Source organism: Felis catus, chromosome B3, assembly GCF_018350175.1.
Source record: "Felis catus isolate Fca126 chromosome B3, F.catus_Fca126_mat1.0, whole genome shotgun sequence".
NCBI lineage: Eukaryota > Metazoa > Chordata > Mammalia > Carnivora > Felidae > Felis > Felis catus.
In genome coordinates, this window is record NC_058373.1 from 54331566 (window position 1) to 54355951 (window position 24386).

Genomic DNA, 24386 nt, shown 5'->3' on the forward strand with positions numbered 1-24386 from the left:
CAGCAAAGTCGCAGGATACAAAATCAATGTACAGAAATCAGTTGCATTCTTATACACTAATAATGAAGCAACAGAAAGACAAATAAAAAAACTGATCCCATTCACAATTGCACCAAGAAGCATAAAATACCTAGGAATAAATCTAACCAAAGATGTAAAAGATCTGTATGCTGAAAACTATAGAAAGCTCATGAAGGAAATTGAAGTCGACACAAAGAAATGGAAAAACATTCCGTGCTCATGGATTGGAAGAATAAATATTGTTAAAATGTCAATACTACCCAAAGCAATCTACACATTCAATGCAATCCCAATCAAAATCGCACCAGCATTCTTCTCGAAGCTAGAACAAGCAATCCTAAAATTTGTATGGAACCACAAAAGACTCTGAATAGCCAAAGTAATATTGAAGAAGAAAACCAAAGCGGGAGGCATCACAATCCCAGACTTTAGCCTCTACTACAAAGCTGTAATTATCAAGACAGTATGGTATTGGCACAAAAACAGACACAGACCAATGGAATAGAATAGAGACTCCAGAATTGGACCCACAAAAGTATGGCCAACTAATTTTTGACAAAGCAGGAAAGAACATTCAATGGAAAAAAGACAGTCTCTTAACAAATGGTGCTGGGAGAACTGGACACCAACATGCAGAAGGATGAAACTAGACCACTTTCTTACACCATTCACAAAAACAAACTCAAAATGGATGAAGGACCTGAATGTGAGACAGGAAACCATCAAAACCCTAGAGAAGAAAGCAGGAAAAAACCTCTCTGACTTCAACCACAGAAATTTCTTACTCGACACATCTCCAAAGGCAAGAGAATTAAAAGCAAAAATGAACTATTGGGACCTCATGAAGATAAAAAGCTTCTGCACTGCAAAGGAAACAATCAACAAAACTAAAAGGCAACCGACAGAATGGGAAAAGATATTTGCAAATGACATATTGGACAAAAGGCTAGTATCCAAAATCTATAAAGAGTTCACCAAACTCCACACCTGAAAAACAAATAATCCAGTGAAGAAATGGGCAGAAGACATGAATAGACACTTTTCTAAAGAAGACATCCAGATGGCCAACAGGCACATGAAAAGATGCTCAACGTTGCTCCTCATCTGGGAAATACAAATCAAAACCACACTGAGATACTACTTCACACTGTTAAGAGTGACTAAAATGAACAATTCAGGAGACTATAGATGCTGGAGAGGATGTGGAGATACCGGAACCCTCTTGCACTGTTGGTGGGAGTGCAAACTGGTGCAGCTGCTCTGGAAAACAGTGTGGAGGTTCCTTGAAAAATTGGAAATAGATCTACCCTATGACCCAGCAGTAGCACTGCTAGGAATTTACCCAAAGGATACAGGAGTGCTGATGCATAGGGGCACTTGTACCCCAATGTTTATAGCAGCACTCTCAACAATAGCCAAATTATGGAAAGAGACTAAATGTCTATCAACTGACAAATGGATAAAGAAGATGTGGTTTATATATACAATGGAATACTACTTGGCAATGAGAAAGAATTGAATCTGGTCATTTGTAGCAACGTGGATGGAACTGGAGAGTATTATGCTAAGTGAAATAAGTCAGGCAGAGAAAGACAGATACAATATGTTTTCACTCATATGTGGATCCTGAGAAACTTAACAGAAGACCAGGGTGGAGGGGAGGGGGAAAATAAGTTACAGAGAGGGAAGGAGGCAAACCACAAGAGATTCTTAAATACTGAGAACAAACTGAGGGTTGGTGGGGGTGGGAAAGAGGGGAAAGTAGGTGATGGGCATTGAGGAGGGCACCTGTTGGGATGAGCACAGGGTGTTGTGTGGGAACCAATTTGACAATAAATTATATGTATATATATTATATATATAATATAATATAATATAATATAATATAATATAATATAATACATATATTATATATGTAATGTGTATATATATAATATGTATATATAATATATATATAAAGAAAAAAGAAATATTATTCTAAACAAAAATAATTAAAAAATTAAAAATGGAACAGAGCAGATAAAAGTTATAATCCTAACATTCTAACAAAAATTTCTAAGAAATAATGAAAGAATCATAGTTGTAAGAGGAGAATACAAATTGGAAATGTAAGTCCATGGAACACACATATGTATACATGGAATTACCATGTTAATCAAAATACAGAATATGGGTGCCTGGGGGCTCAGTTGGTTATGATTCTTGATTTCAGCTCAGATCATGATCTCACGGGTTTGTGAGCTTGAGTTCCACATTGGGTTCTGTGCTGACAGCAGGGAGCCTGCTTGGTATTCTCTCCCTCCCCCTCTCTCTCCCCTCCCCCACTAGCATGCATGCTCTCTCTCTCTCAAAGTAAATAAATAAATTTAAAAAAAATATAGAACATATCCACCATGTTGCAATTTTGCAAATTGCAGTTGCAATTTTGATTTTTTTTTCACCCAAGAGTCTTTTAAGATAGTGCCTTTTAATGGCAGTCTTTTGTGTTTATACTTAGTTATTAATGTTTACTTTTTTGCTTTAAGTAAAATACTACAGCTTATATCATACTTAGAGTTTGGAATTTATTGAGCTGTTCTTGTTACATAATAATACATAGCAAAATATTATAAATGTTACCTACTGGGAGAAGCGGCAAGATGGCGGCTTAGGAGGACGCTGGGCTCACCACGCGTCCTGCTGATCACTTAGATTCCACCTACACCTGCCTAAATAACCCAGAAAACCGCCAGAGGATTAGCAGAACGGAGTCGCCGGAGCCAAACGCAGACGAGAGGCCCACGGAAGAGGGTAGGAAGGGCTGCGAGGCGGTGCGCGCTCCACGGACTGGCGGGAGGGAGCCGGGGCGGAGGGGCGGCTCGCCGGCCAAGCAGAGCCCCCGAGTCTGGCTGGCAAAAGCGGAGGGGCCTGACGGACTGTGTTCCCACAACAAGCGCGACTTAGCGTCTGGGAGGTCATAAGTTAACAGCTCTGCTCGGAAAGCGGGAAGGCTGGAGGACAAAGGGAGGGAGAGCTGCTGAGCCCCCTGACGACAGAGCTCAGCTTGGTGGGGAACAAAGGCGCTCGCCAGCGCCATCTCTCCCGCCCATCCCCCAGCCAAAATCCCAAAGAGAACCAGTTCCTGCCAGGGAACTTGCTCGCTCTGCGCAAACACTCAACTCTGTGCTTCTGCGGAGCCAAACCTCCGGCAGCGGATCTGACTCCCTCCCGCTGCCACAGGGCCCCTCCTGAAGAGGAGGATCACCTAAGGAGAAGCGATCTAAGCCTGCCCCTCCTGCCCCCGTGCACCTTGCCTACCCACCCCAGCTAATACGCCAGATCCCCAGCATCACAAGCCTGGCAGTGTGCAAGTAGCCCAGACGGGCCACACCACCCCACAGTGAATCCCGCCCCTAGGAGAGGGGAAGAGAAGGCACACACCAGTCTGACCGTGGCCCCAGCGGTGGGCTGGGGGCAGACATCAGGTCTGACTGCGGCCCCGCCCACCAACTCCAGTTATACACCACAACACAGGGGAAGTGCCCTGCAGGTCCTCACCACGCCAGGGACTATCCAAAATGACCAAGCGGAAGAATTCCCCTCAGAAGAATCTCCAGGAAATAACAACAGCTAATGAGCTGATCAAAAAGGATTTAAATAATATAACAGAAAGTGAATTTAGAATAATAGTCATAAAATTAATCGCTGGGCTTGAAAACAGTATACAGGACAGCAGAGAATCTCTTGCTACAGAGATCAAGGGACTAAGGAACAGTCACGAGGAGCTGAAAAACGCTTTAAACGAAATGCATAACAAAATGGAAACCACCACAGCTCGGCTTGAAGAGGCAGAGGAGAGAATAGGTGAACTAGAGGATAAAGTTATGGAAAAAGAGGAAGCTGAGAAAAAGAGAGATAAAAAAATCCAGGAGTATGAGGGGAAAATTAGAGAACTAAGTGATACACTAAAAAGAAATAATATACGCATAATTGGTATCCCAGAGGAGGAAGAGAGAGGGAAAGGTGCTGAAGGGGTACTTGAAGAAATAATAGCTGAGAACTTCCCTGAACTGGGGAAGGAAAAAGGCATTGAAATCCAAGAGGCACAGAGAACTCCCTTCAGACGTAACTTGAATCGATCTTCTGCACGACATATCATATTGAAACTGGCAAAATACAAGGATAAAGAGAAAATTCTGAAAGCAGCAAGGGGTAAACGTGCCCTCACATATAAAGGGAGACCTATAAGACTCGTGACTGATCTCTCTTTTGAAACTTGGCAGGCCAGAAAGAATTGGCACGAGATTTTCAGGGTGCTAGACAGAAAAAATATGCAGCCGAGAATCCTTTACCCAGCAAGTCTGTCATTTAGAATAGAAGGAGAGATAAAGGTTTTCCCAAACAAACAAAAACTGAAGGAATTTGTCACCACTAAACCAGCCCTACAAGAGATCCTAAGGGGGACCCTGTGAGACAAAGTCCCAGAGACATCACTACAAGCATAAAACATACAGACATCACAATGACTCTCAACCCGTATCTTTCTATAATAACACTGAATGTAAATGGATTAAATGCGCCAACCAAAAGACATAGGGTATCAGAATGGATAAAAAAACAAGACCCATCTATTTGCTGTCTACAAGAGACTCATTTTAGACCTGAGGACACCTTTAGATTGAGAGTGAGGGGATGGAGAACTATTTATCATGCGACTGGAAGCCAAAAGAAAGCTGGAGTAGCCATACTTATATCAGACAAACTAGACTTTAAATTAAAGGCTGTAACAAGAGATGAAGAAGGACATTATATAATAGTTACAGGCTCTATCCATCAGGAAGAGCTAACAATTATAAATGTCTATGCGCCGAATACCGGAGCCCCCAAATATATAAAACAATTACTCATAAACATAAGCAACCTTATTGATAAGAATGTGGTAATTGCAGGGGACTTTAACACCCCACTTACAGAAATGGACAGATCATCTAGACACACGGTCAATAAAGAAACAAGGGCCCTGAATGAGACATTGGATCAGATGGACTTGACAGATATATTTAGAACGCTGCATCCCAAAGCAACAGAATATACTTTCTTCTCGAGTGCACATGGAACATTCTCCAAGATAGATCATATACTGGGTCACAAAACAGCCCTTCATAAGTTTACAAGAATTGAAATTATACCATGCATACTTTCAGACCACAATGCTATGAAGCTTGAAATCAACCACAGGAAAAAGTCTGGAAAACCTCCAAAGGCATGGAGGTTAAAGAACACCCTACTAACGAATGAGTGGGTCAACCAGGCAATTAGAGAAGAAATTAAAAAATATATGGAAACAAACGAAAATGAAAATACAACAATCCAAACGCTTTGGGACGCAGCGAAGGCAGTCCTGAGAGGAAAATACATTGCAATCCAGGCCTATCTCAAGAAACAAGAAAAATCCCAAATACAAAATCTAACAGCACACCTAAAGGAACTAGAAGCAGAACAGCAAAGGCAGCCTAAACCCAGCAGAAGAAGAGAAATCATAAAGATCAGAGCAGAAATAAACAATATAGAATCTAAAAAAACTGTAGAGCAGATCAACGAAACCAAGAGTTGGTTTTTTGAAAAAATAAACAAAATTGACAAGCCTCTAGCCAGGCTTCTCAAAAAGAAAAGGGAAATGACCCAAATAGACAAAATCATGAATGAAAATGGAATTATTACAACCAATCCCTCAGAGATACAAACAATTATCAGGGAATACTATGAAAAATTATATGCCTACAAATTGGACAACCTGGAAGCAATGGACAAATTCCTGAACACCCACACTCTTCCAAAACTCAATCAGGAGGAAATAGAAAGCTTGAACAGACCCATAACCAGCGAAGAAATTGAATCGGTTATCAAAAATCTCCCAACAAATAAGAGTCCAGGACCAGATGGCTTCCCAGGGGAGTTCTACCAGACGTTTAAAGCAGAGATAATACCTATCCTTCTCAAGCTATTCCAAGAAATAGAAAGGGAAGGAAAACTTCCAGACTCATTCTATGAAGCCAGTATTACTTTGATTCCTAAACCAGACAGAGACCCAGTAAAAAAAGAGAACTACAGGCCAATATCCCTGATGAATATGGATGCAAAAATTCTCAATAAGATACTAGCAAATCGAATTCAACGGCATATAAAAAGAATTATTCACCATGATCAAGTGGGATTCATTCCTGGGATGCAGGGCTGGTTCAACATTCGCAAATCAATCAACGTGATACATCACATTAACAAAAAAAAAGAGAAGAACCATATGATCCTGTCAATCGATGCAGAAAAGGCCTTTGACAAAATCCAGCACCCTTTCTTAATAAAAACCCTTGAGAAAGTCGGGATAGAAGGAACATACTTAAAGATCATAAAAGCCATTTATGAAAAGCCCACAGCTAACATCATCCTCAACGGGGAAAAACTGAGAGCTTTTTCCCTGAGATCAGGAACACGACAAGGATGCCCACTCTCACCGCTGCTGTTTAACATAGTGCTGGAAGTTCTAGCATCAGCAATCAGACAACAAAAGGAAATCAAAGGCATCAAAATTGGCAAAGACGAAGTCAAGCTTTCGCTTTTTGCAGATGACATGATATTATACATGGAAAATCCGATAGACTCCACCAAAAGTCTACTAGAACTGATACATGAATTCAGCAAAGTTGCAGGATACAAAATCAATGTACAGAAATCAGTTGCATTCTTATACACTAACAATGAAGCAACAGAAAGACAAATAAAGAAACTGATCCCATTCACAATTGCACCAAGAAGCATAAAATACCTAGGAATAAATCTAACCAAAGATGTAAAGGATCTGTATGCTGAAAACTATAGAAAGCTTATGAAGGAAATTGAAGAAGATTTAAAGAAATGGAAAGACGTTCCCTGCTCATGGATTGGAAAAATAAATATTGTCAAAATGTCAATACTACCCAAAGCTATCTACACATTCAATGCAATCCCAATCAAAATTGCACCAGCATTCTTCTCGAAACTAGAACAAGCAATCCTAAAATTCATATGGAACCACAAAAGGCCCCGAATAGCCAAAGGAATTTTGAAGAAGAAGACCAAAGCAGGAGGCATCACAATCCCAGACTTTAGCCTCTACTACAAAGCTGTCATCATCAAGACAGCATGGTATTGGCACAGAAACAGACACATAGACCCATGGAATAGAATAGAAACCCCAGAACTAGACCCACAAACGTATGGCCAACTCATCTTTGACAAAGCAGGACAGAACATCCAATGGAAAAAAGACAGCCTCTTTAACAAATGGTGCTGGGAGAACTGGACAGCAACATGCAGAAGGTTGAAACTAGACCACTTTCTCACACCATTCACAAAAATAAACTCCAAATGGATAAAGGACCTAAATGTGAGACAGGAAACCATCAAAACCTTAGAGGAGAAAGCAGGAAAAGACCTCTCTGACCTCAGCCGTAGCAATCTCTTACTCGACACATCCCCAAAGGCAAGGGAATTAAAAGCAAAAGTGAATTACTGGGACCTTATGAAGATAAAAAGCTTCTGCACAGCAAAGGAAACAACCAACAAAACTAAAAGGCAACCAACGGAATGGGAAAAGATATTCGCAAATGACATATCGGACAAAGGGCTAGTATCCAAAATCTATCAAGAGCTCACCAAACTCCACACCCGAAAAACAAATAACCCAGTGAAGAAATGGGCAGAAAACATGAATAGACACTTCTCTAAAGAAGACATCCGGATGGCCAACAGGCACATGAAAAGATGTTCAGCGTCGCTCCTTATCAGGGAAATACAAATCAAAACCACACTCAGGTATCACCTCACGCCAGTCAGAGTGGCCAAAATGAACAAATCAGGAGACTCTAGATGCTGGAGAGGATGTGGAGAAACGGGAACCCTCTTGCACTGTTGGTGGGAATGCAAATTGGTGCAGCCGCTCTGGAAAGCAGTGTGGAGGTTCCTCAGAAAATTAAAAATAGACCTACCCTATGACCCAGCAATAGCACTGCTAGGAATTTATCCAAGGGATACAGGAGTACTGATGCATAGGGCCACTTGTACCCCAATGTTCATAGCAGCACTCTCAACAATAGCCAAATTATGGAAAGAGCCTAAATGTCCATCAACTGATGAATGGATAAAGAAATTGTGGTTTATATACACAATGGAATATTACGTGGCAATGAGAAAAAATGAAATATGGCCTTTTGTAGCAACGTGGATGGAACTGGAGAGTGTGATGCTAAGTGAAATAAGCCATACAGAGAAAGACAGATACCATATGGTTTCACTCTTATGTGGACCCTGAGAAATTAACAGGAACCCATGGGGGAGGGGAAGGAAAAAAAAAAAAAACAGGTTAGAGTGGGAGAGAGCCAAAGCATAAGAGACTCTTAAAAACTGAGAACAAACTAAGGGTTGATGGGGGGTGGGAGGGAGGAGAGGGTGGGTGATGGGTATTGAGGAGGGCACCTTTTGGGATGAGCACTGGGTGTTGTATGGAAACTAATTTGTCAATAAATTTCATATAAAAAAAATGGTACCTACTGGCTTAATAACAAATATATGTTCTCTATTTGTTGGAAATGAAATTCTGTATGTTCATGTGTGGTTGCCTTGACTAGTATACACGTGTGTTTCTATAGGATTTTATTTGTATTTACAATAGTTTTAATAGGTGTTATATCTTTACTCAATTAAAAATCCCTTTTCTCCTATAAAAATATATGAGTTCCCAAAAGAAAAAACTTATTTTTGTCTAACATAAATCTTCACCTGATATAGTTTAGATACATCTTTTACTCTTAAGTTTACAGTGCATAATTTTTAGGTATTTTAGCTACCAGTAATCTAACACTGAATCAGTTTTATAGACATATAAAATTAGATTTGTTCTAGTCTTTAATGATAGTTCTCTTAAGAGGCAAACATATTGATTTGACTTCCACTCAGTATTATCTAAAAAAATTAATATTATGGAAAGAATCCTTTTACTCCTGCCATGACCATGCAAGATTCTGTAGATAAAGTTTTAGGATCATTGTCATCTTAACTTTCTTGACTCATCCAAGTCATGAACAAGGCATATTTCCCTATTTGTTTAGGAGTTTGTTAATTTACCTCAGTATATTTTCTGTTTTCAGCATGTAGATCTTATATGTATTATTTTTCCTAGGCATTTGGTGTTTACTGAGTGTTATTAAAAATACTTTAAATTTCACTTTCCAATTTTTGCTAATGTATTATAATTTGCTTTTTAATTTGTATTCACTAATTAGCAAAATTCAAACAGCTTATCTGTACGTACTTTAGGGTTTTCTACATACAAAATCTTATCCTCTGCAAAAAAAAATTATATTTCTTCCAATGATTTCATTTCATTTTTTTGTATTATGCTGAATACAACTTTATAAATTCCAAAGGTACTTCACACCTGTCAGAATGACTAAAATCAACAACAGGTGTTGGCAAGGATGTGGAGAAAGTGGAACCCTTTTGCACCGTTGGTGAGAATGAAAACTGGTGTAGCCACTGTGGAAAACAGAATGGACATTCTTCAAAAAGTTACAAATAGAACTATCCTATAATCCAGCAACTGCCCAACTAGGTATTTGCCCAAAGAATACAAAAATACTAATTCAAAAGGATACGTGCACATACAATAGCCAAATTACGAAATAGCCCAAGTATCCATTGACGGATGAATGGATAAGGAAGAAGTAGAAGAATGCAAATGGGTAGAGCCACTCTAGAAAACAATATGGAGGTTCCTTAAAAAAATTAAAAATATAACTACCCTATGACCCAGCAATTGCACTACTAGGAATTTATTCAAAGGATACAGGAGTGCTGATTCATAGGGGCACATGTACCCCAATGTTTACAGCAATGCTATCAACAGTAGCCAAACTATGGAAAGAGCCCAAATGTCCATCAACTGATGAATGGATAAAGAAGATGTGGTTTATGTATACAATGGAAAACTACTCGGCAATGAGAAAGAATTAAATCTTGCCTTTTGCAACAACGTGGATGGAACTGGAGGGTATTATACTAAGTGAAATAAGTTAGTCAGAGAAAGATATCATATGTTTTCACTCATATGTGGAATTTGAGAAACTTGACAGAAGACCATGGGGGAAGGGAAAGGGGAAAAAATAGTTTCGAACAGAGAGGGAGGGAGACAAACCATAGTAGACTCTTAAATACAGAGAAAAAACTGAGGGTTAATGGGTAGGGGGCAGGGGAAGGTGGGGAAAATGGGTGATGGGCATTGAAGAGGGCACTTGTTGGGATGAGCACTGGGTGTTGTATGTAAGTGATGAGTCATGAGAATATACTCCCAAAGCCAAGAGCACACTGTATACACTGTATGTTAGCTAACTTGACAATATATTTAAAAAAAAAAAAAAATAAGGAAAAACTGGTAAATACATACAATGGAATACTACTCAGCCATAAAAAAGAAAGAAATCTTGCCATTTCCAGCAATATGGATAGAGCTAGAGAGTATAATGCTAAGTAAAAGAAGTCAGTCAGAGACAGATACCATATTATTTCACTCATATGTGGAACTTAGGAAACAAAACAAATGAGAAAAGTGAAAAAAAGAGAGAGGGAGAGGGGCAAACCAAAAAACAGACTCTTAACTATGAGAACTAACTGATAGTTACCAGGAGGGAGGTGGATGGAGGGATTGGTGAAATAGGTAATGGGAATTAAGGAGTGCACTTGTTGTGGTGAACACTGGGTAACGTATGGAAGTGTTAAATCTCTCTATTGTACACCTGAAATTAATATTATGCTATATGTTAACTAACTGGAATTAAAATAAAAACTTAAAAGAAAATCAAACCTACATTTTCTTAACATAAAAGGCTGACATGCTGGTGGGAATTTAAGTTAGTACAACTATCTTGTATAGCTGCCAATATCCACTAAAACTGAACACATACAGACCTTTAACCTGGCATATCTATTATTCTCAGGTACATTCCTTACAGAAATTTTCATGTTTCTACACACGAGAAGTACAAATGTTTATAACAGCACTGTTTATATGATAATCAAAACAAACTGTTCAAATTCCCACCAATAATATAAAGTTTAAATAAATTATGGAATATTCGTATAATGAATACTACCAGCAATGAGAATGAACAAACTACAATTATATGCAACAGTGTGAACAAATCATACAAACATGTTTGAGAGGGAAAGAAGCCAGACACAAAAGAGTAGATCCTGTATGAGTCTACTGAGATAAAATTCAACATTTGGCAAAACTAATCTATACTGTTAAGAGTTAATATAATAGTTGTCCTTGGAAATGAAAGACTAGAAAGGAGAGCTCCTGGAGTACTGAATATTCGGTTTCTGGCTGTTGATGACATGAGTACCATGTAGTAAATTCTGAAAATTCATTGAGCTGATTTGTTCTTTTTTTGAATGTTTATATACATTGGTAAAAAGTTATATTGAAAACAAATAGTAGTAGTTGCACAAGAGTCTCTATGATTTATTTAATCATGAATATGTTTTTACAGATTTGTCTCACATTGCTTTTCCTCACATTGAATATCCATCAGGAGTCCATTCAACTTTTACTAAGTTTTTAATCTCTCATTTGTGACTATTTTCCATTGCCTAGAGCACTTGTTGAAAGAATTTTATAAGACATGTTTTTCTTATTTCTTTATTGAAGAAAGGTTTATACCATAGATCTAAAATGCCAAATTCAGTATTCTCCTCCTTAATGTATCAAAAATTCCTGAAGTAATCACTTTTTTGGTAATAAAGTAATTACCTCTATTAGACAATAACTTCATTTACCTATCTTTACCTTACATAATCAATTCCATTACTTACATTATAAGTTGGCTTTCATTTTGGTTGGCTTTCATTTTCACAAACAAAATTTTTATTACCAGAGTTCCTTATACACAATAAGAAAACAGAGCACCAGGAACTGTATTAGTTTCCTATTGCTGCTGTAACAAAATTACCACTTAGCAATTTAAAACAACACACTGTATTATCTTACAGTTCTGGAAGTCAGAAATCCAAAATGAGTCTCACGAGGCTAAAATCAAGATGTTGTCAGAGCTGTTTCTTCTACAGGTTTTGTGGAATAATTTATTTTTTTGCAGCTTTTAGAAGCTGTGTACATTCTTTGCCTTGAGTCCCTCTTCCAGCTTAAAAGCAAGCAATGCCTACTCAGTTTAAGATAGTGCTAAAAGAAAACAAACAGACAAACAAAAAACTACCCAGCAAAGGTGTCCATCAAAAGTGAGGGTGAGATAAAGATTTTCTCTAACAAAAGCTAATGGAGTTCATCAGAACTGCCTTACAAGAAACACTGAAGGGGGTTCTTCAAGCTGAAATGAAAGGACACTAATTGATAACAAAAAAAATCATGTAAAAATATACAACCCACGGGCAAAGGTAATCATACAGTTAGATTCAGAATATTCTAATACTGTAATATGGTGATGTGTTAACCACTTAATTCTAGTATAAAAGTTAAAAGACGAAAATATTGGGGTGCCTGGGTGGCACAGTTGGCTGTGTCCAACTCTTGATTTTGGCTCAGGTCATGATCTCACAGTTTTTGAGTTCAAGTTCCACATTAGGCTCTGTGCTGACAGTGTGGAGCCTGCTTGGGATTCTCTGTCTCCCTCTCACTCTCTCTGCCCCTCTCCCACTTGCTCTCTATCTCTCTCTGTCAAAATAAATAAATAAACATTTAAAAAAAGACAAAAATATTAAAAATAGTTATAGCTACAATAATTTCTTCATGGATACACAGTATAAAAGGATGTAAACAGTCACACCAGAAAACATAAAAGAGGGGTAGTAAAAGAGTAGTTTTTGAATGTGATTGAAGTGAAATTATTAGCATAAAATAGACTGTTACATGTTTTATGTAAGCCTCACAGTAAAAACAAAACAACACCCACAGCAAATTCACAAAAGATAAAGAGAAGGCAATCAAAGTAAGACATTATGGAAAATCATCAATTCACAAAGGAAGGCAGCAAGAGAGGAAGAAAGGAACAAAGGAGCCACAAAACTACCATAAAACAATTAATAAGATGTCATCAGTAAGTCCTTACCTATCTATAATTACTATAGCTATAAATGGATTGGATTCGCCAATCAACACACATAGAGTAGATGGGTGGATACAAAACAACAACCAACATTATGCTGCCTACAAGACTCACTTCAGCTTTAAGGACACACAGTGACTCAAAGTGAAGGAATGGAAAAGATATTTCATGCAAGTGGAAATAAATGAGAGCAGGGATAGCTATAATTGTATCACACAAAATATACTGTAAGTCAAAATGATAACAAGAGACAAAGAAGGTCATTATGTAATAAAGGGGCAATTCAAGATATAACATCAGAACATCTAAATATATTAGGCAGATATTAACACATCTGAAGTGAGGAGACAAAATAGTAGGGGACTATAGTAGGGGACTTCAATATGCCACTTTCAACAATGGATAAATCACTCAGACAGAAAATGAAGGGCACTTTGAACTTGAACCATATTTTAGACCAAATGGACCTAACAGACATTTATCACCAGCAGAATCACCATGCAGCATCACCAGCAGAATACACATGGAACATTTTCCACGTTAGATCATATGTTAGGGCTCAAAACTAGTACTAATAAATTTAATAAGATTAAAATCATACCAAATATCTTTCTTAACCACATGTAGTATAAAACTAGAAATAAATAACAGGAGGAAAGTTGGAAATCACAGATATGCACAAATCAAACAACATACTCCTGAACAGCCAGTGGGTCAAAGAATAAATCAAAAGAAAATTTAAAATATCTTGAAAAAAATGAAAATGGAAATACAACATATCCAAATCTATAGGATGCTGGCAAAGCAGTCTTAAGAAGGAAGTTTATAGTAACAACTACCTGCATTAAGAAAAAAGATTTCAAATAGACAACCTAACTTTACACCTCAAGGAACTGGAAAAAAGAAGGACAACCTAACCCCCAAGTTAGCAGAAGGAAGGAAAAAAGAAAGATTAGAGCGTAAGTAAATGAAATAGAGACCAGAAAGACAATAGAAAAAAAAAAAAATCAATGAAACTAAGAGCTGGTTTTTTGGAAAATATAAAATTGACAAACCTTTAGCTACACTAAGAAAAAAAAGATTCAAATAAATAAACATGAAAGAGGAAATATCACAACTGATACCATAGAAATATAAAGCATCCTAAGAGACCACTATGATCAATTATATAGCAAAAATTTTGGACAACCTAGAAAAAATAGATAAATTTGTAGAAACATAAAATTTATCGAGACTGAATCGTAAGAAAAAGAAAAATCTGAACAGACCAGTAATAGTATTTAAAAACTTCCCAAGAAAATATAGTCCAGGACCATATGGTTCCATTGGTGATTGTACCAAACATTTAAATAAAAATGAATGCTAATCCTTCTTAAACTCTTCCAAAAAACTGAAGAGGAGGGAACACTCCCAAACTCATTGTATGAGGCCATCATTACGCTGATACTAAAGGCGGATAAGAAAACTACAGACCAGTATCCCTAATGAATATAGATGCAAAAATTCTCAATAAAATATTAGAAATCCAATTCAACAGCACATTAAAAGGATCATTATACCATGATCAAGCAGGATTTATCTCTGGGATGCAGGATGATTCAACATATGCAAACCAAATGTTATGCACCACGTTAATAAAATGAAGGAGTAAAACCATATGATCATCTTAATAGATACAGAAAAAGCATTTGACAAATTATATCTTTTCATAATAAGAACACTGAACACATTGGGTGTAGAAGGAACATACATCGACACAGTAAAATCCATGTATGACAAACCTAGAGCTAACATATTTAATGGTGAAAGACTGAAAAGCTTTTCCTCTAAGATCAGGAACAAGAGAGGGGCGCCTGGGTGGCGCAGTCGGTTAAGCGTCCGACTTCAGCCAGGTCACGATCTCGCAGTCCGTGAGTTCAAGCCCCGCGTCAGGCTCTGGGCTGACGGCTCAGAGCCTGGAGCCTGCTTCCGATTCTGTGTCTACCTCTCTCTCTGCCACTCCCCCGTTCATGCTCTGTCTCTCTCTGTCCCAAAAATAAATAAACGTTGAAAAAAAAAATTTTTAAAAAAGAGAAAGGTACCCATTCTTACCACTCCTATTTGACATAATATTGGAAGTCCTAGCGAGAGCAATCAGGCAAAAAGGAAAAGCCATGTAAAAGGCATCCAAAAGGAAAAGATAGAAGTAAATTCTATTCTTTGGAGATGACATACTCCTACGTACTTCATTTTACTGTGCTTCACAGATACTGTATTTTTTACCAATTGAAGTTCTGTGGCAACCCTGCATCAAGCAAGTCTATCAGTGCCATTTTCCCATTAGCATTTGCTCACTTCATGTCTCTGAGAATTTGGTAATTCTCACAATATTTCAAACTTTCTCATTATTACTATATTTGGCATGGTGACCTCTGATTAGTGATTACAACTTGCTGAAAGTTCAGATGACAGCATTTTTTAATCAAAGTATGTACATTATTTTAGACATAATGCTATTAGCACACTTAATAGACTACAGTGTAGTATAAACATAACATTTATATGCACTGGGAAACCAAAACATTCATTTGACTTTATTGTGATATTCGCTTTGTTGCAGTGGTCTGGACATGAGCCTTCAGTAGCTCTGCGTTACACCTGTATATAGAAAACCGTCAAGACTCCACAAAAACAAACAAACAAAAAAAAACAAAACACACTCACAAAAAAAAGACAAAAAACAAAACCCAAAAAACTGTTAGAACCTAATCAGTGAATTTAGCAAAGTTGCAGGGTACAAAACACTATACAAAATCAGTTGCATTCCTCTATACTAACAACAAAATATCTGACAAAGTAATAAAACAATCTTATTTGCAATAGCATTAATAACAATAAGATACTTACAAATGAATTTAATGAAGAAGATCAAATATCTGTATACTGAAAACTACAAGATTTTGATGAAAGAAAAAGACACAAACAAATGGAAAGATATCCTTTATACATGGATTGAAAGAATCAATTTGTTAAAACGTGCATGCTACCCAAAAACGTCTATAGATTCAGTGTTATCAAGTTCTTATCAAAATTCCAATGGCATTCTTTGCAGAAATAGAAAAAAGAATCTTAAAATTTGTATCCAGAACCTGGATAGCCAAAGCTACCTTGAGAAAGAACAAAGCTAGAGGCATCATACTTCCTGATTTCAAATTATACTACAAAGCTCCAGTAATCAAAATGATACTGGCATAAAAATAGACACATACGCCCATAGAATAGAATTAAGAGCCCAGAAATAAACCCTCACAAATACAGTCAACTAATACTCAATACTTACTCTCTTCCGTAAATGATGATAAACTGGATAACCACATGTAAAAGAATGAAATTGAACTTCTATTTTATACCACTCACAAAAATTAACTCAAAGTGGGTTAAAGATTTAAAATAAGAACTAAACTATAAAACTTCTATAAGAAAACATGGGGGGAGGGGCACCTGTGTGACTTAGTCGGTTGAGCATCTAGCTATTGATTTCAGTTCATATCATAGTATCATGGGATAGAGCCCCGTGTTGGGTTCCACACTAAGCATGGAGTCTGCTTAAGAGTCTCTCTCCCTCTCTCTCTCTCTCTCTCCCCCTCCCCCTCTGCCCCTCTCCCCTGCTCATGCACTCTCTCTCTCTCTCAAATAAATAAACATTAAAAAAAAAAAGAATTAAAAGAAGACTTAAAAATAGTCTTCTATTTTTATTCATATATTTATCATTCCTGGAACCCTTATTACTCTGTGTCTGGACTGGCCCCAGTGTTTCCATGTGTGGCCCCCATGACATGGCATGCCCCCTCCTCTTGGGAACTATGAGTAATAAACTATCTTTTCAATGCCAATCATTTCCTGATCTGTTAACCTTACTGCACCTCCAATTTTCTATCAATACACTATATTTTAAAACATAGACAATCTATCAAGAAGCATCTAAGTGAATTAAACTGAAGTCTTCTGCATATTTTGTCTAGGGGCAACTAATGTGAAATAAGTGATAACTGAATCTAAAACACCTAGAAAATTTAAATTTGACAGCCAAATATAGCAAGTAATACTCATTGCACATCACTACTGAAAAAATATTGGCTATATTTAGAAGTATATCAATGTATAATAATATTGATAATAGTATTAGCTGATTGGAACTGAGTATTAACTCTTCAAATAACCATATGAAGTACACCAAGGAATTTATATTGTTCTCATTTTTATTGCTGGGCATTTTAGTGTTCAGTGTGACTAAATGAATTATTCAACCATACACAGCTTTTGAAACAAAAGTAGAACTTTTAAAACTTATTTTTCTTACTTTTTAGATATTACAATTTATTCATAAATATTATTTTAAGATATTCAGGAGATACAGATAAGGCATAATAATAATAGTCACCTATACTCAGAAGCACTAATGTTAACTTTTAAGCTACAGACACACATCCTAAGAGGTAAAATTGTTCTTCACAAAAAACATATTATAAATGCCTTTGTATGTTAACAAATATTTAAAGATAACTTTTAGCAGATACCTCATAATCCATTGTATGGATGTATTCTTGTTGTATATTTAGGTCCTTTCCAACTTTTTGCAATAATTAACTTCCTTTTATGTCCATCATTGAATTTAGCTTATGTCTATTAATCAGAAGATGATACTGAGTTTTACCTCTTTTCTAATTCACTATTTTATGTAATAAGACATTAATATTTCTCTTAGAGTTTCCCTTATATGAAACTTGAGACTGACAGTTTTCACAAGATTGTTATGAGGATGAAATGTGTAATACATGAAAATGCTTTGACAAATTGAAAGATATTTTCAAATGCTAATTTCCTTGACTAAATGTACATTTTATAATAACAGGTTTAAAACCTCCAAAAGGCTTTTGGACCCACTGGAAACTCAAAGAACTCTCCACAACAACCATACATGGTACTAAGAAAGCACCTTCAAAATCTTTAAAGGACAGAATTGAAAGGAGTCAAGAACGCATAACGGCTGGTAAGTAAACTTATTGTCAACTGTAGGATAAATAGCCAAAATCCAGTATATTAAGTTATTTATTTATAATAACTTCCTTATGATTTATTCTTTGGTGAGGGTTTCAAATTAACATTCGCTTTGTAGATTAGTGTTACAGTAGTTTGAATATTGCTTTACGTTTTAGTTTTTCATTGTAAAAGTGGTATGTGCTTAAGTTCTCCCATTTGCCTGTTACTGTATTCTTATATTGATCTTCTATCTTACAATCTCATTACTTCTAGTAACCTTTTTATAGATTTCTTAGGATTTTCTTTATGGAAAATCATGTTATCTGAGAATAAAGAGCATTTTACTTCTTCATTTCCAATCTATATGCCTTTATTCATTTTACTTGCCCAGGTCTAGGACCTCTAAGAAAATGTTAACTAAAAGTGGTGAGAGTGGAATCCTTGCCTCACTCCTGATTTTAGAGGAGGAATGTTAGGTTATTTGCCTTTAAATAAATTTTGGCTGCCAGTTTTTATAGAAGGCTTTATCAGGTGGAGGTAGTTTCATAGATGTAAGATCTTGATGAATGCTTTTTAGCATCTACTGAGATGAGCCTATTTTTTTTTTCTATTTTAGTCTTTTAATATAGTGAATTACATGGATTGATTTTCAAATGTTAACCCAACCCTTAATCCCTGGGGTAATTCCCATTTGGCCATTGTGTATTAACTTATTCATGTACTACTGGATTTAATTTGCTAAAATTTTGTTTTATTTTCCTATACTATCCTGTCTCATTTTAGTAATAAGTATAATGTTCCCTCCTCTTCTCTTTTCTAAAAGAGTTAGTATAAACTGATATTTATTCTTCTTTCAGTATTTGGTAGAATTCTCCAGTGAAGCCACCCAAACCTAGAATTTTTTTGTGTGGGAAAGTTTTTGACAACAAATTCAGTCTCCAATAGATGTAGGGCTATTCAATTTACCAGTTCATTCTTAAATAAACTTAGTTGTTTTGTGTGAAATTTTATTTTAAATATTTTTGAGGTTTTTTTTTTCTTGGATGTAATCCAGTTACTTAGAAATATTTTGATCCATTTGAGCTTTGCTTTTAAGCTTCATTAGGTGGAACCAGAGAAGTCTTTTGTCTAGGACTAACTTGCTTCCCCTGCTGAAGCAATACCCTTCTAAGTATTCTACCCTTGGTCTGTGTGTAGGAGGTTTCCCATCTGACTGTCTAGAACATGAGCTGTGTGTGAGCCCCAAGAATGTTCTGCCTGCTCTTTCCCTTGGGTAGCTCTTTACCAACCTCAGGCAAAGATTCAAGGGTAATCCTCTGAAGATCTTCAGAATGCTCTCTGTGTGAATTTGTCTCCTCCAAATTATGCTGACCTATGAACTTTAGCTTGCCTTGGCCTTCCAGAATGCTAAATTTTATTTTCTCAACTCGGTGAGACTAGTGGATTCTGTTTGGATTCTAACTCCTTACAGTGTCGGGAGGAGACAGTTGAAGGGCTCCCTTGTTTGTTTCTCTTTTCTTGAGGATTACTGGCCTGTGCTATCTATTGTCTAACACACAAAAACCATTGTTTCATAGACTTTGTCCAAATTTTTAGTTGTTTAAGAAAGAAGAGTAAATCCAGTCCTTGTTATTCTATAATAGTCAGAAGTGGAAGAAATTATATATTTTTTTAAAGAATTAAAAGAAGACTGGGGTCCCTGGGTGGCTCAGTCAGTTCAGTGTTAGACTTCAGCTCAGGTCATGATCTTGTTTGAGCCCTGCGTTGGACTTCATGCTGACAGCTCAGAGCCAAGAGCCTGCTTTGGATTCTATGTCTCCCTCTCTCTCTCTGCCTCTCCCCCACTCACACTCTGTCTCTCTCTCTCTCTCAAAATTAAATAAACATTAAAAAAATTAAAACCAACCAACCAACCAACCAACAAACAGAAACTGACAGCACAGAGCCTGCTTTTGGATTCTGTATCTCTTTCTCTGTACTTACCCTACTCACTCTCTCTCTCTCTCAAAATAAGTAAACATTAAAAAAAAAGAATTAAAAGAAGACTTAAAAATAGTCTTCTATTTTTATTCATATATTTATCATTCCTGGAACTTCATTCCTTGCCTTAAATTTGAGGTTTCCTCATGGTGTTATCTCTCATAGTTCAATTCTGCTAACAATGAATTTCCTTGTTTATTTATCTTAAAATAATGTTCATTTTGCCTTTGTTTTTTAAAGGATATTTTTGCAGGGTATAGAATTCTGAGTTCATTTTTTATTTTTTGTCTGTTAGTAAGATATTGTTCCATTGTGTTCTCATTTGTATTATTTCCCTTTGTGTTCATCCTGCTTGGGCTCATTAAGTTTCTTAAACTCATGGTTTGATGTTTTTCACCAAATTTGGGAAATTTTTGCCATTATGTTTTCAAATTTGTTCTATTTCTTTCCTCTGGAATTCCCAATTTATCATGTACTATATTACTTAATGTTATCCACAGTTTATTGGGACTTTGTTGTGGGTTTTTTTCAATCTTGTTTTATAGATTTCATAATTTCTATATTTTTCATTTTACATTCACATACTTTTTCCTATGGTATATGATCTCTTTTCCCAATAAATGAATATTTCATTTCCTATATTGTACTTTTCACTTAAGAATTTCCATTTTGTCCTTTTTAAAATAGTTTCCATTTCTATTCTGAGATTCTCTTCCTTTTTATGATGATATTTTCTTTTACATCCTCAAACATATTAAAAATAGTTGCTTTGAGTTCTTATCTGGTAATTCAAACTTTTGGATAACTTTGAAATTGATTTCTCTCACTATCTTTTTCTTGACTATGAGTCATAATTTCTTGTTTCACTTCATGTCTAGTAACTTTTTATGTAATCCTGGAATTTTAAATGTGCTTTGAGGATTTTCTGAATTCTGTTAATTTCCACCAACCAATGTTAATTTTTGTTCAAGTAAGTTACTTTGGCTGTATTCAAAGTCCAAATGTTATGTGTTCTGTGATGGTCGGCCAGTAAAATCCCCACCTAGAACTTTTTAAATCATCCACCTATTCCTTTCCACCCATCCATCTAGAGCTCCCTCTTCCCACCATATGTGTGAGTAATTCAGACACCAGCTAAGGGTTTGGAGAAAACTTACAATATTCAGATTTTGGGTTTCCTCTTCTGCAGCCCCTTTCTTTGTAGGATTTCTAAAACTCCTTCATTTTTCAATCTTCTGGCTGTCCCAAACACTATCCTCTGACTCCTTAAACCAATAATATTTCTACTTTATATGTGAATTCCATCCACTCACATGCCATGATGACTAAGTAGTACCATCAGACAAAAAGTTGTTTAAGCAACTGCATGAACACAAATTTCATCCACTTAGCAGCTCCCTCTTATAGGGTTCAACTCCCCTCCAATTTCTACCTGCTGTTGTTGGTCATTTTCTGGTACCTACAAATGGCTGTGTTTTTAAAAAATATGTTTAAGAATTTGTAATTTTTATCTTTGGGAAAGTCAGACTGATATAAATTAAATATTTTATTTAAATACTATTTTACAATTTAAATATCAAATTTTCAAGTCACATTTTCCCTTAAAACTTTATATGTTGCTTTATTGTCTTCTATTATTTAGTCTAGTAGAAAAGTCTAAAGTCAACTATTTTTTTTCTTTACAATTAATTTATGAAATTTTGTTTTACATTTCTGTTTAGATGTTTCCAAAATTTTTACATTTGTCTTTAAAATTGAAAAATGTCAGTGGAATGTGTCTTGATATGAAAGTTTTCATAGATTTTTCCTAATGATAAATTTAATTATAATTCTTGGATTTCCCAAAGCTCCATCACAGACCTAGTAAAGGTCCTAGCCAAATATTTCAAGTGAGACAGAAATGTACATGGCCAGACTGAAGAGGGAGGGAAAGTGCTTCTGTTTTAGATATTTATTTTTTTTAATTTTTTTTTAACATGTATTTATTTTTGAGACAGAGAGAGACAGAGCATGAATGGGGGAGGGGCAGAGAGAGAGGGAGACACAGAATTCAAAGCAGGCTCCAGGCTCTGAGCCATCAGCCCAGAGCCCCACGTGGGGCTCGAACTCACAGACCGTGAGATCGTGACCTGAGCTGAAGTCGGACGCTTAACCGACTGAGCCACCCAGGCGCCCCCTGTTTCAGATATTTAACCAAAAAGCTTCAGTCTACCATTGGCGAGTATCCCCTTAACACTGAGGAAATAAAATATCTAGAGAAAGGCTTTCACATGGTATGCTATAAAAGACTAACTGCTGCAGCATAAAAACTGATTACATATAAGGATCAATGGGGAAAAAAAAAGAAAGAAAAAGTCTACTAGAAGTTGTTCATTTGGTAAATGTGGTATAAGCCAAGAACAGTTTTCTGTTAGGCAGCAAAAACTGACAGGGCCCTGGAAGTTAGGCTGGAAGCAAAAAATCAAGTCCCTGGGAAAGACCACTGTTTTTTACATTATGTCTTAGCCCTTTCAGGAGCTTACCGGGCCACCAGGTATTCTTGAACTGTAGAGGTAGAAGTGACTATGTAAGTCTTCTCATTAGTTTCCCACCAAAACATCTCATTTCAATGCAGCTTGTGCTTTTCTAAGTAAGTTTTTGCCACTGGGAGTGTAGATCTGTCAAGACCTCCTCCTGTGTACTTTCGCATCGTGTGATAAAGTATATTAATTATTAAAGACTTAAAATTTTGGTCCTATTTCATAGGCTTCAGATATAAAACCAATTTATCTAACTATGTTCTGGTGATGATGGATGCAGACTTTCCTATTTATGCTTCATGGTTCTTTAACTTAAGGGTTGGGAGAAAGACTAAAGTAGCTGTGTTTATCCCACCACCTTATGTAGAAGTCTCCTTTTAGATGTGTTTTTATTATTATATTTTATTCAAGCATGCAGAAAAGTAAAAAATATTTCCCACATGTAATAAATATTTATATTTTTTCCATATTTGCTTTACAAGCCTTTTATTTATGGGTTTTTTTTTGTACTATTTCTAAATTTGTCTTCCCCTCTCTAAATGTAACGGCTTACTTAAATTTGTGGGCATCTGTTCTTTCTATAATATATATTATTTTTTTATGTTCTTTAGTACAATAAAATAGATGAAATTCTTTTACATTTCAAAATCTAGCAATAATCAACATTCAATAGTTTAAAATAATCAATAGGTATTAATTTTTTTTACCAATATATTGGTAAATTTTTTTATTTAGTTAATTTTTTAAATTTACATCCAAGTTAGTTAGTGTATAGTGCAACAATGATTTCAGGAGTAGATTCCTTAATGCCCCTTACCCATTTACCCCATCCCCCTCTCCCACAACCCCTCCACTAACCCTCTGTTTGTTCTCCATATTTAAGAGTCTCTTATGTTTTGTCCCCCTCCCTGTTTTTATATTATTTTTGCTTCCCTTCCCTTATGTTCATCTGTTTTGTCTGTTAAAGCCCTCATATGAGTGAAGTCATATATTTGTCTTTTTCTGACTAATTTCGCTTAGCATAATACCCTCCAGTTTCATCCACGTAGTTGCAAATGGCAAGATTTCATTCTTTTTGATTGCCGAGTAATACTCCATTGTATATATATATACCATATCTTTATCCATTCATCCATTGATGGGCATTTGGGCTCTTTCCATATTTTGGCTATTGTTGATAGTGCTGCTATAAACATGGGGGTGCATGTGTCCCTTCAAAACAGCACACCTATATCCCGTGGATAAATGCCTGGTAGTGCAATTGCTGGGTCATAGGGTAGTTCCATTTTTAGTTTTTTGAGGAGCCTCCATACTGTTTTCCAGAGTGGCTGCACCAGCTTGCATTCACACCAGCAGTGCAAAAGAGATCGTCTTTCTCTGCATCCTCGCCGACATCTGTTGTTGCCTGAGTTGTTAATGTTAGCCATTCTGACAGGTGTGAGGTGGTATCTCATTGTGGTTTTGATTTGTATTTCCCTGATGATGAGTGATGTGGAGCATTTTTTCATGTGTCGGTCGGCCATCTGGATGTCTTCTTTGGAGACGTGTCTATTCATGTCTTTTGCCCATTTCTTCACTAGATGATTTGGTTTTTGGGTGTTGAGTTTGATAAGTTCTTTATAGATTTTGGATACTAACCCTTTATCTGATATGTCATTTGCAAATATTTTCTCCCATTCCGTTGGTTGCCTTTTAGTTTTGCTGATTGCTTCTCTGT

At 36.4% G+C, this 24386-nt stretch overlaps 1 protein-coding gene across 15 annotated transcripts in view; it reads left to right on the top strand.

Moving 5' to 3' along the window:
• FAM227B (family with sequence similarity 227 member B) overlaps positions 1 to 24386 on the top strand; it is a 210456-nt gene that overhangs the window by 46202 nt on the left and 139868 nt on the right. For all 15 annotated transcript variants that reach the window (XM_019832458.3, XM_045059341.1, XM_045059340.1 and 12 more), the window contains one exon: positions 18043 to 18180. In XM_019832458.3, coding sequence (XP_019688017.1) covers positions 18043 to 18180 — 138 coding nt within the window. The remainder of the gene's footprint in view (positions 1 to 18042; positions 18181 to 24386) is intronic.